The following is a 17,344-nucleotide window of genomic DNA, read 5'->3' as shown; positions in this document are numbered from 1 at the left end:
TTGGTTTGCACTCTTTTGGGTTTCTTTTTGGTGTCTAAAGAAATCTTGAAGTCCTGTGTCTGAACATCATTTTTGTTTTGACTCCTTGATTGCCTCATCTTTAGAAATGTCATGTCTGACCTTCCCTGATTCTGACTGTATCTCCAGGGAGGGTTATAAGAGCTAGCTCAGTGGTTTGAGCATTGGCCTGCTAAACCCAGGGTTGTAAGTTTAGGGATCTGGGGCAAAAACTGGGGATTGGTCCTGCTTTGAGCAGGGGGTTGGACTAGATGACCTCCTGAGGTCTCTTCCAACCCTGATATTCTATGATTCTATAAAATCCTTAACTGAAGGGTGCTTTATCTTTAACAAAAATACTTTCTTCTATTTCTAATAGAGCACAAAGTTTTAAACACACTGAATACAACTACTTTCCCGTCCTGAATTAATTAGTATCAGAGGGGGTAGCCGTGTTCGTCTGTATGCACAAAAACAACAAGGAGTCTGGTGGCACCTTAAAGATAACAGATGCATCTGAAGAAGTGGGTTTTTTAGCTTATGAAAGCTTATGCCCAAATAAATCTGTTATCTTTAAGGTGCCACCGGACTCCTTGCTGAATTATAGCTTTCATGCATTGATAGCTATGAGGTCATAACTGTTCTAATTCTCCAACTGCCCCTAGAATTTTTTTAGGAAAAACAGGGTAGATAAAAATCTTAATCTCAACCGTCAGACATGTAGAAAACGTATTTGATTTTAAGGAAAAACAAATTTGGGCCTTCTTTATCTATCAAAAGACAAAAAAAGGGCACTGACCCAATTTCCTTTTCCTGGGCATGTTGTCTTTTAAAGTTTTCTACGCATGGAGGCCTAGCTGTTTCAGACTACTCTGCTGCAACACCTGCCTCCAAATTGTGATCAACAGGGATGCTGTTGCTGACAAAGCATGATACTTAGCAGTCATGTGATAAACCAATACCTAAGGAATTCCCCAACACCACACTTGAGGGCAAGTAACAAAAATGAAGACAGATCTCCTTACTTTCTCTCAGAGAAACATGTTGCATAGCAACATGAACCAGGAAAGCTAATCTTTTCAAAGTCCTCTCCATACTGCTAGCTTCTACCCCACTCTTTTTAAGAGTCTCAACTCTGGGGGCAAGTTTCTCACTTGGTTTCTCACTCACAGCACCTAGGCACAACAGGGTTTCAGTTTTGGTTGTGGCTTCTAGGCACTGCCAGAGCACAGAAGTAATTTTTATAAAACATTTAAGGAACATTTTTATAGATCTAATATGGATATTCTTTCCCAATTTTTAAATTACAAATATTTCAAGCAATAATAATTCTGGCTACATTTTCCTGAGAGAAAGGTAATATTTTAGCAGTTACAATGCTTGCCCATTTTTAGGATCTAAACTCTTCAAGATTTCCAGGGTGGTTTCTTTTTCGCCACCATCTCCCAAAGCTTTTGTTCTCATCTTTCCCCCAAGACACTATCACTAAAATAATATTATGGAGTTAAATGTCATATGATGCAGCACAGTAGCTAAGTGAGTTCTCAGCAGACTCCTGAAAAATTCTTCATTTAAAGCCCTACGCTTCCGTTTTTGGGTGCAAAAATCAGAGAAAGTGGCAAGAAATGTCTAAACTTTTTTGATCACCAGAAAAGGCCAACTCCACCAAAGCAGATATGAAAACTTTGCAGCCTGTTTCCTGGAACTCAAAGAAGATGGGTCTTGACAAACAAATTAGCTGCCAGGAGTGTGCAAAATGGAGAGAGCAGAGTTTACTATATATAATGCATATTTACCACTTGTTCAGTGACAAGGTGCACTACAACAACAGTATCAGACTGGTCTTATAATCAGGACCCAGTGCAAAGGTTAGTCACAAACTAAATGTTTTATTATTTTATTTCCTGTCCTCAGAGCTCAAATTTTCTTTTAGAATATGTTATCTAAATCTAACCATAGTTCTCCAATGAGGCTTACTCAGTGCTGCTTAGAGTGTTAGACTATGTTTGTTTTAACTTTAATATGAGTAAACCAAGTGAAGTTGAATTACTTCACTTGGTTTACTCATATTAAAGTTGAAATAAACATAGTCTAACACTGGTTTGAGTGTAACAGTTTTACAGAGTTTGCTTATACCATAAATAACCCTGTATAACTCAGATCCTGCTCCATGTTACCACCACCTATAGTAGGTTATCCTCCATGGTCAATTCTTGAAGTTTGTACTTAAGTAGCAGTTTTATCTGAGTAAGGACTTTAGGGTTTAGACCCCAGTCTCTCTAACTGCATGTAAATAGTTTGTCTTTCATGGAACACTTTACATTGATTCTTGTTGAATTTTGTTCCATTAGTTTCAAAGTGTCTTTCCAATTAACCAAGATCACATTCCATATGTTAATATTACCTGCTAAAGTATTTCTGATGTCTTCCACATAAGTATAGTTTGAATTTCATTATTTCTGCCCTTCAAATAATTAATACAAATAAAGGAAACTTATTGTTTGGTCATGGAAAAACAGTGCTTGAAGAAATCCCACCAATTGTCAGGGCTGTACTGAAGTTCCTGGAGCTATTGGTAGAACAAGGATACGTACACAGTAATTTTAAAAACAAAAATTGGTTGCACTCTACTTGGGAGTAAAATACCATTACAGACAACCAGGTTTGCTAGTGTTACTGTATCACTGCCAATTTGTTAATTGGTTAGAAGAGTAACCAACGAACATACCTTGCCATACATAGTCTTGAAAGCTGCCTTGATTTTTTGCCTTTGATCGTTGGAGCAATTGGACACAACATTAATGATAGCCTGCTCATCCGTTCCTAGGAAATAAAAAGGCAATTTCTTACAAGAAATTAAACATAATTCTCCAAAACTGTTCATTTTTACAATTTTAAAGTTTTGACAAATACAGTGCATATTTTTATAAACACATATATAAAAATAAAAAATCACTGGCCAATATATACGCTTAAAGGGTACAGTTTTCAAAAGCACCAATTGAGAATTAGGAGTCTGAAATTTTTTTACCCAAGATCTATACAATTAGAAGAAAAGAAAAATGCCTTTAACTTTTTGGCTAATAAACAAACTCTGTAGTAATTACTAAATACAGATCTTCTCTTACCAAATCCCTTCATAGCCTTGCGCAGTATTTCTGCATCCCTCCCGGCATCAAAGTTGGGTGCAGCTCGAATTGTGCCCTGAGTACTTTGAGTCATTGCTGCAGGCTAAGAGTGAACAAGTTATGCATTACCAGCCAATTTACATAATACAAAGTACTAACTGAATGTAGTGTTAAACTTTACAGTTAATATTTCAGAGAAACAGGCAAGAAACTTGTCTAAGTTTTACCACACAATCCTTGGGAGAGGAACAACCTCTTAACAGTTAGGAAGGCATTTTATCGCAATTGATCCACTAGTGCCATATTAACACTGTTTTGCGCAGTTGCATTGCTGAGGATGTATTCTGGATGCAAACTCAGTGACCATTTAGGACAGAACTGTTCTTTCCAATACATGTTGCTGATCTCTAGGGAGTATTCTGGATATAGAACTTTCACTGAAATCAGTGGGCTTTCCAAACAGACCACATTCAGAATACTGAAGAAAGCTGCTGTGTGGGTTAAAGAAGACTGTGACTCTCCTTTTTGCATAGACAGAGTGTTCAAAAGCAAGCTACTAGAGGGCAGATCCTTTCAACCTAAGTAGCTGGCCTGTGCACTGGAGATTCTGCAGGGGCTTGATAGAAAGGAATCCTCCTCTCAGAGCACACTGCGTCTGCTGCAGCTACTGATTCCCTTCTCTGGCCACGTTAACCACCACTCAATCCGCAAAATAATGGATCCACTACCACGTTACAGTCCTTCCCTGCCCACTCTAATCTGTCCCAAAGCACACTGGTAGTCCAAACAGAGCTGTGCTCCATGCTGTGCAGTCCCCACACGTGACAAATGATTGCACCAATTCCACTGCATCTTTGCACCACTATGCTCATATGGGTGGGGAATGCACAAGGTATTTGCCCCCATCAAAGGAAGATCATGGCTTCTTGCAGACTACTAGCACGAGAAAAAAAGTAAATGTTTTCTCATCCCCTTAGATCACAGGTGGAAAATCTCACATATAAATTACTTCTCATAATTCCCTGAATGAAAATGGGCAGAGCCTGATCTAAGTCATGTAGAGTAGGCAAGAGTACATCATAGGCTAATTTTATCCTAAAGTTATATATATAGTTCAGTACAGAAGAAAAAGTGCTGGATTACAATTTACTGTAAAAGTGTGAAGCTTTCTGACAAAATGTCCAACTCTTTTCAAAAATACTGACTATAAAATACACTAACTTTGTATTCTTTGAAAGAGAGGCTAATTATGGTAAATGGTGCTGGGTAACGATCAAGCCCTGGTCTACACTAGGCGCTGAGATCGAATTTAGCAGCATTAAATCAATTTAACCCTGCATCCGTCCACGTGACGAAGCCCTTTTTTCGACTTAAGGGCTCTTAAAATCGATTTCCTTACTCCACCCCCAACAAGGGGATTAGCGCTGAAATCGGTTTGGCTGGGTCGAATCTGGGGTACTGTGGATGCAATTAGACAGTATTGGCCTCCGGGAGCTATCCCAGAGTACTCCATTGTGACCGCTCTGGACAGCACTCTCAACTCAGATGCACTGACCAGGTAGACAGGAAAAGGCCCATGAACTTTTGAATTTCAATTTCCTGTTTGGCCAGTGTGGCAAGCTGCAGGTGACCATGCAGAGCTCATCAGCAGAGGTGACCATGATGGAGTCCCGCAATTGCAAAAGAGCTCCAGCATGGACCAAACGGGAGGTATGGGATCTGATCGCTGTATGAGGAGAGGAATCTGTGCTATCAGAACTACGTTCCAGTTTTCGAAATGCCAAAACATTTGTGAAAATCTCCCAGGGCATGAGGGACAGAGGTCATAACAGGGACCTGAAGCAGTGCCGCGTGAAACTTAAGGAGCTGAGGCAAGCCTACCAGAAAACCAGAGAGGCAAACGGCTGCTCCGGGTCAGAGCCCCAAACATGCCGCTTCTATGATGAGCTGCATGCCATTTTAGGGGGTTCAGCCACAACTACCCCAGCCATGTTGTTTGACTCCTTCAATGGAGATGGAGGCAACATGGAAGCAGGTTTTGGGGATGAGGAAGAAGACGATGATGAGGTTGTAGATAGCTCACAGCAAACAAGCAGAGAAACCGGTTTTCCTGACAGCCAGGAACTGTTTCTCACTCTGGACCTGGAGCCAGTATCCCCCGAACCCAGAGCAAGTACCCCCCGCACCCACCCAACGCTGCCTCCCAGACCCGCCAGGCAGAGAAGGGATCTCTGGAGAGTGTACCTTTTAAAATACTATACAAGGTTTAAAAGCCAGCATGTTTAATGATTAATTTGCCCTGGCATTCATGGCTCTCCTGCATATACTCCCAAAGTCTTTGCAAAAGGTTTCTGGGGAGGGCAGCCTTATTCCATCCACCATGGTAGGACACTTTACCACTCCAGGCCAGTAGCATGTACTCAGGAATCATTGTAGAACAAAGCATTGCAGTGTATGTTTGCTGGCATTCAAACAACATCTGTTCTTTATCTCTCTCTGTTATCCTCAGGAGAGTGATATCATTCATGGTCACCTGGTTGAAATAGGGTGCTTTTCTTAAGGGGACATTCAGAGGTGCCCGCCCCTGCTGGGCTGTTTGCCTCTGGCTGAACAGAAATGTTCCCCGCTGTTAGCCACGGGATGGGGGGAGGCAAAATGCGACCTAGTAACGAAAGCACATGTGCTATGTATGTAATGTTAACAGCAAGGTTTACTGTGAAAGAGTGTACCCATTGTTCTATAAAATGTGTCTTTTTAAATACCACTGTCCCTTTTTTTTTCTCCACCAGCTGCATGTGTTTCAAGGATCACAGGATCTTCTCCTTCCCAAAGGCTAGCGAAGATTAGAAGGTGAAAACAACGTACTTGCGATGAAATGTTCTCTGAGCTTATGCTGTCCTCCCACACTGACAGAGCACAGACGAATGCGTGGAGGCAGACAATGTCAGAGTGCAGGAAAGCACAAAATGACCGGGAGGAGAGGTGGAGGGCTGAAGAGAGTAAGTGGCGGGCTGAAGAGAGGGCTGAAGCTGAAAGGTGGCGGCAGCGTGATGCGAGGAGGCAGGATTCAATGCTGAGGCTGCTGGAGGATCAAACTAATATGCTCCAGTATATGGTTGAGCTGCAGGAAAGGCAGCAGGAGCACAGACCTCCACTATAGCCCCTGTGTAACCAACTGCCTTCCTCTCCAAGTTCCATAGCCTCCTCACCCAGATGCCCAAGAACGCAGTGGGGGGGCCTCTGGCCACTCAGCCACTCCACCCCAGAGGACTGCCCAAGTAACAGAAGGCTGGCATTCAATAAGTTTTAAAGTTCTGTGTGGCCTTGTCCTTCCCTCCTCCACCACCCCTCCTGGGTTACCTTGGTAATTATCCCCTATTTGTGTGATGAATTAATAAAGAATGCATAAATGAGAAGCAACAATGACTTCATTGCCTCTGCAAGCAGTGATCGAAGGGAGGTGGGGAGGGTGGTTAGCTTACAGGGAAGTAAAGTGACCCAAGGGGCAGGGGGTTTCATCAAGGAGAAACAAACAGAACTTTCACACCATAGCCTGTCCAGTCATGAAACTGGTTTTCAAAGCTTCTCTGATGCACACTGCACCCTCCTGTGCTCTTCTAACTGCCCTGGTGTCTGGCTGTGCGTAACCAGCAGCCAGACGATTTGCCTCAACCTCCCACCCCGCCAGAAACGTCTCCCCCTTACTCTCACAGATATTGTGGAGCACACAGCAAGCAGTAATAACAGTGGGAATATTGGTTTCGCTGAAGTCTAACCGAGTCAGTAAATTGCGCCAGCATGCTTTTAAACATCCAAATGCACATTCTACCACCATTCTGCACTTGCTCAGCCTGTAGTTGAACAGCTCCTGACTACTCTCCAGGCTGCCTATGTATGGCTTCATGAGCCATGGCACTAAGGGGTAGGCTGGGTCCCCAAGGATAACTATAGGCATTTCAACATCCCCAACCGTTATTTTCTGGTCTGGGAAGAAAGTCCCTTCCTGCAGCTTTTGAAACAGACCAGAGTTCCTGAAGATGCGAGTGTCATGTACCTTTCCTGGCCATCCCACGTTGATGTTGGTGAAACGTTCCTTGTGATCCACCAGTGCTTGCAGCACTACTGAAAAGTACCCCTTGCGGTTTATGTACTCACTGGCTTGGTGCTTCGGTGCCAAGATAGGGATATGGGTTCTGTCTATGGCCCCACCACAGTTAGGGAATCCCATTGCAGCAAAGCCATCCACTATGACCTGCACATTTCCCAGGGTCACTACCCTTGATATCAGCAGATCTTTGATTGCATCACTGCAGCCCCCACAGTAGATTTGCCCACTCCAAATTGATTCCCGACTGACCGGTAGCTGTCTGGCATTGCAAGCTTCCACAGGGCTATTGCCACTCGCATCTCAACTGTAAGGGCTGCTCTCATCTTGGTATTCTTGCGCCTCAGGGCAGGGGAAAGCAAGTCACAAAGTTCCATGAAAGTGCCCTTACGCATGCGAAAGTTTCGCAGCCATTGGGAATCGTCCCAGACCTGCAACACTATGCGGTCCCACCAGTCTGTACTTGTTTCCTGGGCCCAGAATCTGCGTTCCACCGCATGAGCCTGCCCCATTAGTACCATGATGTCCACATTGCCAGGGCACATGCTTTGAGAGAAGTCTGGGTCCATGTCCTCATCACTCTCGTAACCGCACTGACGTCGTCTACTCGCCCGGTTTCGCTTTGCCAGGTTCTGGTGCTGCATATACTGCTGGATAATGTGTGTAGTGTTTAATGTGCTCCTAATCGCCAAAGTGATCTGAGCAGGCTCCATGCTTGCCGTGGGATGGCGTCTGCACAGAAAAAAGGCGCGGAACGATTGTCTGCTGTTGCCCTGACGGAGGGGGGGCCACTGACGACATGGCTTACAGGGAATTAAAATCAACAAAGGGGGTGGCTTTGCGAGAAATGGAATGGCCGCCTCAAGGATAGAACTCAAAACCTCAAGAATAGAGCTCAAAACTGGGTTTAGCAGGCTGTTGATTTCACAGAGGGAGGGAGAAAATGAATACAAAACAAATTTGGTCTATTTCTTGTTTTGAGCCACTTCATCTATCTATCAATCTATCTATCTTGCTGGCAGCAGACTGTGCAGTACGACCGCTAGCCATCGTCATCTCCTGGGTGCTCGGCAGAAGACGGTGCAGTATGACTGTTGGCCATCTTCTTCTGCTGGCTGCAGATTAAAAGACAGTGCACTGCCGGTAGGACTCGGTCGCCATGAGACGAAACAAGGGAAATGACCTGGCTGAGTCACTCCCATGTTTGACCAGGCGCCCGGTTAAAAAAACACCCAGGTCTACGTGGATGACGGGCTACCAGTCATACTGCACTGTCTGCTGCCAAAAGGCAATAAAATGCTTGCTGTGGTAAGGCGTCTGTACAGGTAACTCAAGAAAAAAGGCGCAAAACAATTGTCTGCCCTTGCTTTCATGGAGGGAGGGAACGGGGGCCTGACGATATGTACCCAGAACCACCCGCGACAATGTTTTAGCCCCATCAGGCACTGGGATTTCTACCCAGAATTCAAATGGGCAATGGAGACTGCAGGAACTGTGGGATAGCTACCCACAGCGGAAAGCTCCGGAAGTCGACGACTGCCTTGGTACCGTTGACACAGTCTGCCGACTACATGCACTTAGAGCATTTGTGTGGGGACACAAACTTGACTGTATAAAAACGCTTTCTACAAAACCGACTTCTATAAATTCGATCTAATTTCTTAGTGTAGACATACCCCAAAACAACTAGTGATCCATGCTAGTAAAGAACCCAAGCCCACCTATAGGATTGATTTGCTCTTTATATTTTGCATGCAGTACTAAGGAAACTGCAAGAGTTTCTATGGCATTACTGTCAATGTACCTTAGCTGTTATAAAGGAATAACCTCAGCATATATAGCCCTGCATGCACACTACCTGAAAATATACATGGGCATTTGTTTTGGTTACATGGAAGAGTGCCCTACTATAAAGCAGTATCTATTTGTGGGATTTACTAAGCAATGTGTTTATATGGCACTTGTAATAAAAACAATCCAAAGGAGACCAGCTTAGTTGTTACTGTCTCTAGTGCACAACTACCATATACAGATCTCTTAAATAAGCAGGCAGTTTTTAATGTACACAGTAGTCAACTGAGCATCCTTAGAAACTTATGTAGTCAAGCAGCTAAAACAAAATGGGTGAACTTCACTTGCTTGCAAAGGCCCTCTTTGCCCCCACAATACCCCTAAATGGGCGTTTGAGTGTGGAAAAATACACGTGACATGACTGCATAGTGGAGGGGGGAAGAGAGATGGCGTCTCATTATCCTTTGCCTGCCAAGAGAGAACACTCCACACCTGCTTTGATTTTGGTGATACGGATAGTGTGCACTGGATCTATACTTACATGGATCCAATGACTAGGAACCCCTGCACAGGGTGCAATGATCCTTCCTCCAGGCCATAGGCCTGAATATTGGCCCCAAGACAACAGTGCTACAGCCCTGCAGCTAGCCTCTGGCTTGGAGGGAGTAATTGTCACACCCCTATCCCAGACTTGATGCAAGATAATCTCTTTACAGAGGAATCAAGAATTGCATTCTCTGTGCTTGCTTTGATGTACTCCTGGCTTTAATCTTTCTCCCAAAATGCCAGCAGTGATTAGATCCACATTAAGGTTTCATTGCTCAATGACCCTTTCTTAAAAACTGATTTTATTGTAAACTCAATAACAAAAAAGCCTTCTTGAGCCTGTTTGTTTTGTTCCTTCTTCCAAGTTTCAGTCTACAGTGACATTTTATTCCTGAAAATAGAATGGTTGACAAACTGTTGGGTAGAGCTTTCAATAGAACTGTTTAAACTGTGTACTGGAAAATCTGCAGTTAGAATAGTATGTTGCCAGTTTGCATGTGTAAGGAACATGTCATCTAAACAAACATCTGTGCCTTAAAAATAAAGTCAGAGAGCCTATAACCCCCAAACTATAAACACACATATAAAAATGATCTACACATCTGGTTGAGTCTAATATTAAAGTATGGGTGTACGCAAAGTAAACCATCATTTTGCAGCATCTTTAAAAAGTTTCCAAACTAAAAGTAAGAGTTGTATGTAAGTGAAAAATCAAAGGGAAATGACTGTTAAGCAATACCTTTCATGGCATAACTACAGTCCACTGTCCTCCCTATTCTAGTGTGGGTGTATTTTCAATTAGTGTGTTCCATGTTATTTTCCATACTCCCTTGGGGCACAGATTAATGCAGAAATATTTTATGTATTATTCTCATGCTGCTAGAAAGTATGTTTTGAGACACCATGCTACTTACGTCATTTACTTTGCATTATGCTCCAATCCACCTGTGATAAACATACAGCTAAGGGTAGCATAAAATCCCTCCTTTACCTGTAAAGGGTTAAGAAGCTCAAATAACCTGGTTGGCACCTGACCAAAGGACCAATAAGGAAGAAGATACTTTCAAATCTGTGGGGGAAGGTTTTTGTTTGTGCTCTCTTTGTGTTCTCTCTGGGACAGGGAGGGACCAGGGCAGGAAAAATACATCTCCTAAAGCCATATCTGAAATAAGCATCTAAGATTACAAACTGTAAGTAATCGCAAGGAAATGCGTTAGGTTATCTTTTGTTTTAGCTTGTGAATTTTCCCTATGCTACGAGGGAGGTTTATTCCTGTTTTTTTTGTAACTTTGAAGTTTTGCCTAGGGGGAATCCTCTGTATCTTAAATCTTATTACCCTGTAAAATTACCTTCTATCCTGATTTTACAGAGGTGCTTCTTTACTTTTTTCTTTATAATAAAGTTCTGTTTTTAAGAATCTGATTGGGTTTTTAGTGTCCTAAAAACCCAAAGGGTCTGGTCTGTGCTCAGCTTGGTTACTCTCAAGCCTCCCCAGGAAAGGGGGTGAAGGGGCCTGGGGGGATATTTTGGGGAAACAGGAACTCCAAGTGGTCCTTTTCCTAAATCTTTGTCTCACTCATGGTGGCAGTGATACCGTTCCAAGGACAAGGAAGAATGTGTGTCTTGGGGAAGTTTTTAACCTAAGCTGGTAGAAATAAGCTTGGGGGGGTTTCATGCGGGTCCCCACATCAGTACCATAGAGTTCAGAGTGGGGAGGGAACCCTGACACTACCTTTTAACAAAATGATGATCCAGATGTTTTAGTACAAAAATGTGCAGACTTGAGAATAAATACTTATTGTGCCAAAAGGCAGCTACCAGTCTTATGGTGGCTTTTTTTCATGCACATAAGTTCAATTAATCAAATTTTTATAGAATGTTGTTTTCCAAATAATTCTTTAAAATTCTGTTCTTATCAGTATGATTTGATAGTTTACTCTAAATTCTCGGGGAAAGCCTCACATGCAGTTAAAAATTCATTATGATGTAACTCCTATACTTTTGTTTGATTTATTTTCAAAGGCTTTTGAAAACCTGGAAAAGATTCAGAAAAGAGCGACTAGAATTAGGGGTCTGGATAATGTGCCTTACAATAAAAGACTTATGAAGCTCCATCTATTTAGCTTCTCAAAGAGAAAGTTATGAGGTGACTCAATCACCATCTAGAAGTACCTATAGGGGGAAAAGTTTCTGATAAAAGAGGACTCTACTCTAGTAAAGGTATAACAAGAACCAATGATGGGAAACTGAAACTAGATAAATTAGAGAGACAAAAGTGCAAATTTCTAAATTAAGGTATTTAATCACTGGAACAACTTATCAAGGGACGTAGTAGCGTTCCATAACTTGAAATCTTTAAATCTATATTGGATGTCTTTCTAATTATATACTAGCTCTACCACAAGCTATGGGCTTGATGCAGGAATTAATGGATGAAATTCTGTATCCAGTGTTACACAGGTCAAACTAGATGTCCATAAAGGTTTCTTCTTCTGGCCTTATATCTATGAACATTTATGATCTTACTGTTCAGAGCTTCATTAAATATTAGCATGGTGCAGAATTTACAATCAGATTATAAAACTGGTCATTAAATTCCCAATGCTTTGTTTTTCTGTTCTAAATATTACCATTTAACCTAAGAGCCCAGCTGTCTGAATAATCTTATGTATGTAACCATGTCCAACCACGCTGCCCAATTATCCTCATTCTCATTTGCTGTGTCACGTTTATAATCTAGTTTGTAAATTCTTCAGGGCGGGCACTTTATCTAACAGTCTGTTCTGTGAGACACCATGCACACCTCTGGTCTTGGTACAAATACAAAAGAAAAACTAGAAAAGAGGTTTTTAAAATTGCATTAAAGCATGGGTTTGATTGTGGTCACTTGCTAAAGGCATAAAGCCACTTCTGGTTTCAAGGTCAGGCATCCCTCCGGGATGGCAGATATGGCTTACTCACTAATCAATGACAAAAGTACCACTGCAAAAGCCAGCTACTGTCAAAATCTGGCTTGGAGTTCATTTGGGTGCCTATTTCAGACTTGTGCTCTAAAAGACAACAAGGTTTAGGACATGAATACTACCCCTCATGCTCATCTTTTCAAGTTGCACCCAAATTGCTGGGATGATAAAAAGACTGTGAAATTCTCTCTGAATTCCCAGACTAGAGCCCTGCATGGGACTATTATTTTTAATCCCACTCCCACCCCATCCCGCAATATCCACTCCCACCCACTCCTGCATTGTTTCTTGCATTTTTATCCTGCTCCCACCCGCAAATCCTGCCAGAGAGACCAATTCCCCTATGCTACTAAAACAAACACATGGTCGGTTATATATAGTATTTTTTTACATGGTTTAAGAAAGATTTGTTTAAACTCCTGTTATAATAGACATCAAATCTCTTTCTATCCCTCACGTAAATTTAGGTATTAAAACCTTTATTTTTTAAAAAAAGAAAAGCTTGCTTTACATTGCTGAAATTCTATTTATGACAAACTGCTGTTGTGCTTATCATACGGAACATCAAAGCAAATTGCACCACAGTTTTACCTTAAAAGGTGTAGATTTTTTTAAATTATTATAAAAAGTAAGTTAAAAAAACACTGGAATTTTTTTAAACTGCTTACGTACCATTTTTAGAACTTTGAAACATACTATTCCAATTATTTATATGTCAGGATTGCTTTTTGAAAAACACTTAATGGAAAAACTGCTCACAGCACTTGGTTTTTGATGGAAATAAATGTTAAGAAGAGGCTCAAACTAAGTGATCGATAATAAGGTCAACTTAAACAGCAGGTGTAGCTAAACTTGCATTTTGTTTTCCCACAAATTTCCACAATCTGTTTTTTTTTTGCCCACCCATCCTGCCTGCAACAAAATACATTTACCCGCCCCTGATATTATGGCAGTGGATCCTGTAGAACTCTATCTCAGACTATCTTTTGCACAAGTTTTTTTTTCCTTCTGCTGCATTGCGTATAGTAGTATTACTATAAATTATTTCAATTGCCCAGCTGTGCTATATTGTATTATTGGCAGTGCAAAATGATAAAACCATGAACACAGAAGTGCTTTTCCATTGAAGGGAAGTTAGCCGTTTTCCAAGACTGTTTGACATAGTAGAACAAATTTATACCTCTCATACCAGCCAAACTTTCCCCAAAAGGTGCATTAGTTAAACTGATTACAAGTAACTGATGTGATAATGGATTTTGACACAATCTGTAACTGGAAATGAAAAGAAGCCATTCATTTTGAAAACTTTCATTCAAATCCTCATTGCAGTGAAGTCAGTGGCAACACTGACCAAGATTGGACCTTTATACCCAAGTCAAAGGGAAGGTCAAGCATGTGCTATTCAAAAATAGAATTTGACACATATTGCAGTATTTGGTAACATAGTAATACTCAGGATTGCAAAGAGAATCTCCCTTACATGGTTCCTGTCCACTCAGTGCCTTTGAGTATACAGGACTGTATCCTCCCATAGCCATTCTTCTGATATCATGTTGTGCATAACACATAAAGGGCAGTTACTGAACAGAATTTAACATTGTTGCAGAATTACTGCCAACACCTCCCCTTCTCTGCCCACCACCCATCCACCCAGAACTATTGTAAAGAGGCAGTATTTTACATTGCTATCCACAAAACACAACTGTCATTTTCCCCATGAAAACTGTAATGTACTGCTCAGCTTTATTATGAAAGTAGTACAATACATACCTGACTAGGCATTGGGGAAGGTACTTGTCCACCAGGGTATCCCACTTAAAGGAAAATTTTAAAACAAAGCAAAAGAAAAAGATTATTTTTTAATACAGAGTTAATATAGTATAATGTATCATCTTATTTCATAACGCATCACTTTACACATCTATCAACTTTGCATACATAATCTCTGTTTTCACACATGAAGTTGCCTATGATATTCAGCAAACTGCAGCTCTTGTGGAACCCATGAGAATGACTAGCAATAGCCAATTGTGATGGGTCGGTCACAGAGACCCCCTTGGGGCTGTCACCTGATATGCTGAGACTACCTCTAAGTCAGTTTTCTCTGACAGTTTGGGACTCCAGAACCCTGCCCTGTTGAGCCAGACACGCCAGTCTGCTCCAACACAGACCCAGGGTCTGAATCACGGGCCCCAAAGATGCAGACTTAACTGAAAACAGCTTAAGAAGTGCTCCTGTCTCCAGCACCCAGACACCCAGTTCCCAATGGGATCCAAACACCAAATAAATCCATTTTACGCTGTATAAAGCTTATTCAGGGTAAACTCAAACTGTCCACCCTCTATAACACAGAGAGATATGCACAGCTGTTTGCTCCCCAGGTATTAATTACTTACTCTGGGTTAATTAATAAGCAAAATGTGATTTTATTTAGTATAAAAAGTAGGATTTAAGTGGTTCCAAGTAATAACAGCCAGAGCAAAGTAAGTTACCAAGCAAAATAAAACAAAACAAGTCTAAGTCTAATACAGTAAGAAACTGATTATTTATAAAATCTCACCCTCAGAGATGTTCCAATAAGCTTCTTTCACAGAAGTGTTATAGAGGGTGGACAATTTGAGTTTACCCTGTATAAGCTTTATACAAAGTAAAACAGATTTATTTGGGGTTTGGATCCCATTGGGAGCTGGGTGTCTGGGTGCTAGAGACAGGAGCATCTCTTAAGCATTTTCAGTTAAGTCTGCAGCTTTGGGGGTGTGGGTAAGACCCCGGGTCTGTGTTGCAGCAGACTAGCATATCTGGCTCAACAAGGCAGGGATCTGAAGTCCCAAGCTGGGAGGGAAAACAGGCTCAGAGATAGTCTCAACACATAAGGTGGCAGTCCCCAGGGGGTCTCTGTGACCCACCCTGTCACACCAATAAGCCACAGGAGTGCTCCAATACACATGCTGGTAAGAAAGCATAAAGAGTGCTAAGCAATTTTACTAGTGATGTGGAAGCTAGTGAACTCTCTCCCTTCTAACCCCTGCTCCCTATGACAAAGCCAGGAAACTCAGAGCCTAAGAACAACCTGTGTTCAAAAGGAGCTCGGCAGTTCAGTATTAAAGATATTTTAATTACTAAACTGACTAGAGTGAAGAGTAAATCACTTACAAATGTCAAATATAAACAGTGATACACTGACAATTGTTAAAGCAAAATACGACCGAAATAGTCTGGTTTTCCATTAGAAAGCATTGGAAACCCAAACACTACATGTGTAATTTTATTTTTCATATGTAGGCAGGCGTACATTCTCGTATTGTGTTAACAGTGGCTTAACCACTATTAAAGTTAGTTAGCAATTCTTAAAGGAACTAAGATGGCCCTCGTAGTTGTCCCCATTCTCAGTCTCTTCTAAGTATTGCTCTTAAGCGCATATAAGGAGATAGTTGCTTAGCTGGCAACTGAAAATCCTTAAAATGTCCTTGACGCACATCATTTGCATTCACTGGGTTGCCTTTAAGTACCGGCCTACCTTCCTTTATACTTCCCCCTACTCCCAAGTGCTTAATTCAGTGTGGACATAGAGATTTACTCTCACCACTGAGTACTGCACATATTTCTCTTGGCTATGCAGAAGCCTCTCCATACAGGCACTGATCACTAGTGCATTCTGGTTTTCACAATTCATCAATGGCCTTCAAGATCAAGACACAACAGCATCCCAAACACTATATGAAAATAAACAGCAACAGGAAGTGTGCCTTTTCTAATATATGTAGTATTTATTTAGATTTGAGTTCTCCTGTCAGTCAGTCATTGGTCTAAGAAATCATCAGTTGTCTGTCCTTCATAAGAACATACACAGCATCCCACTACAATAGATAGGAACAAAAGAGGGAGCTGAGGGCGTAATTTCAGTTTCTTAACCTGGAATTCCTTGGTGCAACTCTCAGGTATATGACTTTTTTGGTATCTGACTAGGATGTGCACACACAGGAACACGTACACCCCCATTACCTACCTGGTATTTGTGCTGGTCCACCTCCCACATAGCTTTGAGATGGAGGTTGAGGATAACCACCAAAGCCAGATCCATTAGGGGGGACACCAAACCCAGGACCTGTAGGAGCTAGAGGGAAAAAAAGGAGTCAAAAATAGAAGTTTTTTGGTCATTTAAATTTCAGTTGATTTGTAATAAAAACAGAGTAGGACACTGTGCAATGAAATTGTAACCAAAAATCTTTGGACACAAACAACAATATCCTAATAATTTATACAAAGATTTGAAAAGCTACTACCATGCCTCATGAGTTCAGACACCGGATTGAAATAAAAGTGGTATATAATCATAACATTTCTGATTTACCTTCATCTCCTTCAGAAATAAGTCTGTGCACCTTTCGGGTTGGATTTATTTAGGTGAAGTGTATTGAGAAACATTTTTTTTTTTTTCTGTTGGAATAATGTTAGACTTGGGAAAACACATGTATGTTTACTTCATAAAGCTTGCAGTTTGACCTCTGGTAATTGTCAGACAGAAGCAATGACACTAGTTCAGGGGGGGGAGGGAGCAGAGGGCTTTCCTGAGAAGCTGTTATCTCAAAACTGATGAGCCAGAGTTTGGCTCTGGAGAGAGGCAGAACAGGAAACAAGAAACGATAAATGTTTACCCAGACCACATGTGCTAGGAATACAATGCAAGTTGACAGTGAGTGCAGATGAGAATTATTTTTTTTAAATGGGGATGAGGTGGAAAAGAGGCATGAATAACGTACATAGAGTGTTTAGAGCCTTGCCATCAAAATTAACAAAACTTCTGAATCCACAGC

At 41.5% G+C, this 17,344-nt stretch overlaps 1 protein-coding gene and 1 long non-coding RNA gene across 3 annotated transcripts in view; one reads left to right on the top strand and one right to left on the bottom strand.

The window, feature by feature from the left end:
• ANXA7 (annexin A7) overlaps window positions 1-17,344 on the bottom strand; it is a 78,030-nt gene that overhangs the window by 30,824 nt on the left and 29,862 nt on the right. For both annotated transcript variants that reach the window (XM_043519163.1, XM_043519164.1), the window contains 4 exons: window positions 16,537-16,644; window positions 14,301-14,344; window positions 3,126-3,228; window positions 2,726-2,820 (listed from right to left, as the gene is read on the bottom strand). In XM_043519163.1, the coding sequence (XP_043375098.1) occupies window positions 2,726-2,820; window positions 3,126-3,228; window positions 14,301-14,344; window positions 16,537-16,644 (350 nt within the window). The remainder of the gene's footprint in view (window positions 1-2,725; window positions 2,821-3,125; window positions 3,229-14,300; window positions 14,345-16,536; window positions 16,645-17,344) is intronic.
• Window positions 10,706-13,584, top strand: LOC122461096. The gene is made up of 2 exons (XR_006282824.1): window positions 10,706-10,757; window positions 11,590-13,584. It is a non-coding gene; the product is annotated as an uncharacterized LOC122461096 (long non-coding RNA).

This window comes from Dermochelys coriacea, chromosome 7, assembly GCF_009764565.3.
Source record: "Dermochelys coriacea isolate rDerCor1 chromosome 7, rDerCor1.pri.v4, whole genome shotgun sequence".
Classification (NCBI taxonomy): domain Eukaryota; kingdom Metazoa; phylum Chordata; order Testudines; family Dermochelyidae; genus Dermochelys; species Dermochelys coriacea.
This window is presented reverse-complemented; position numbering and strand designations above follow the sequence as displayed.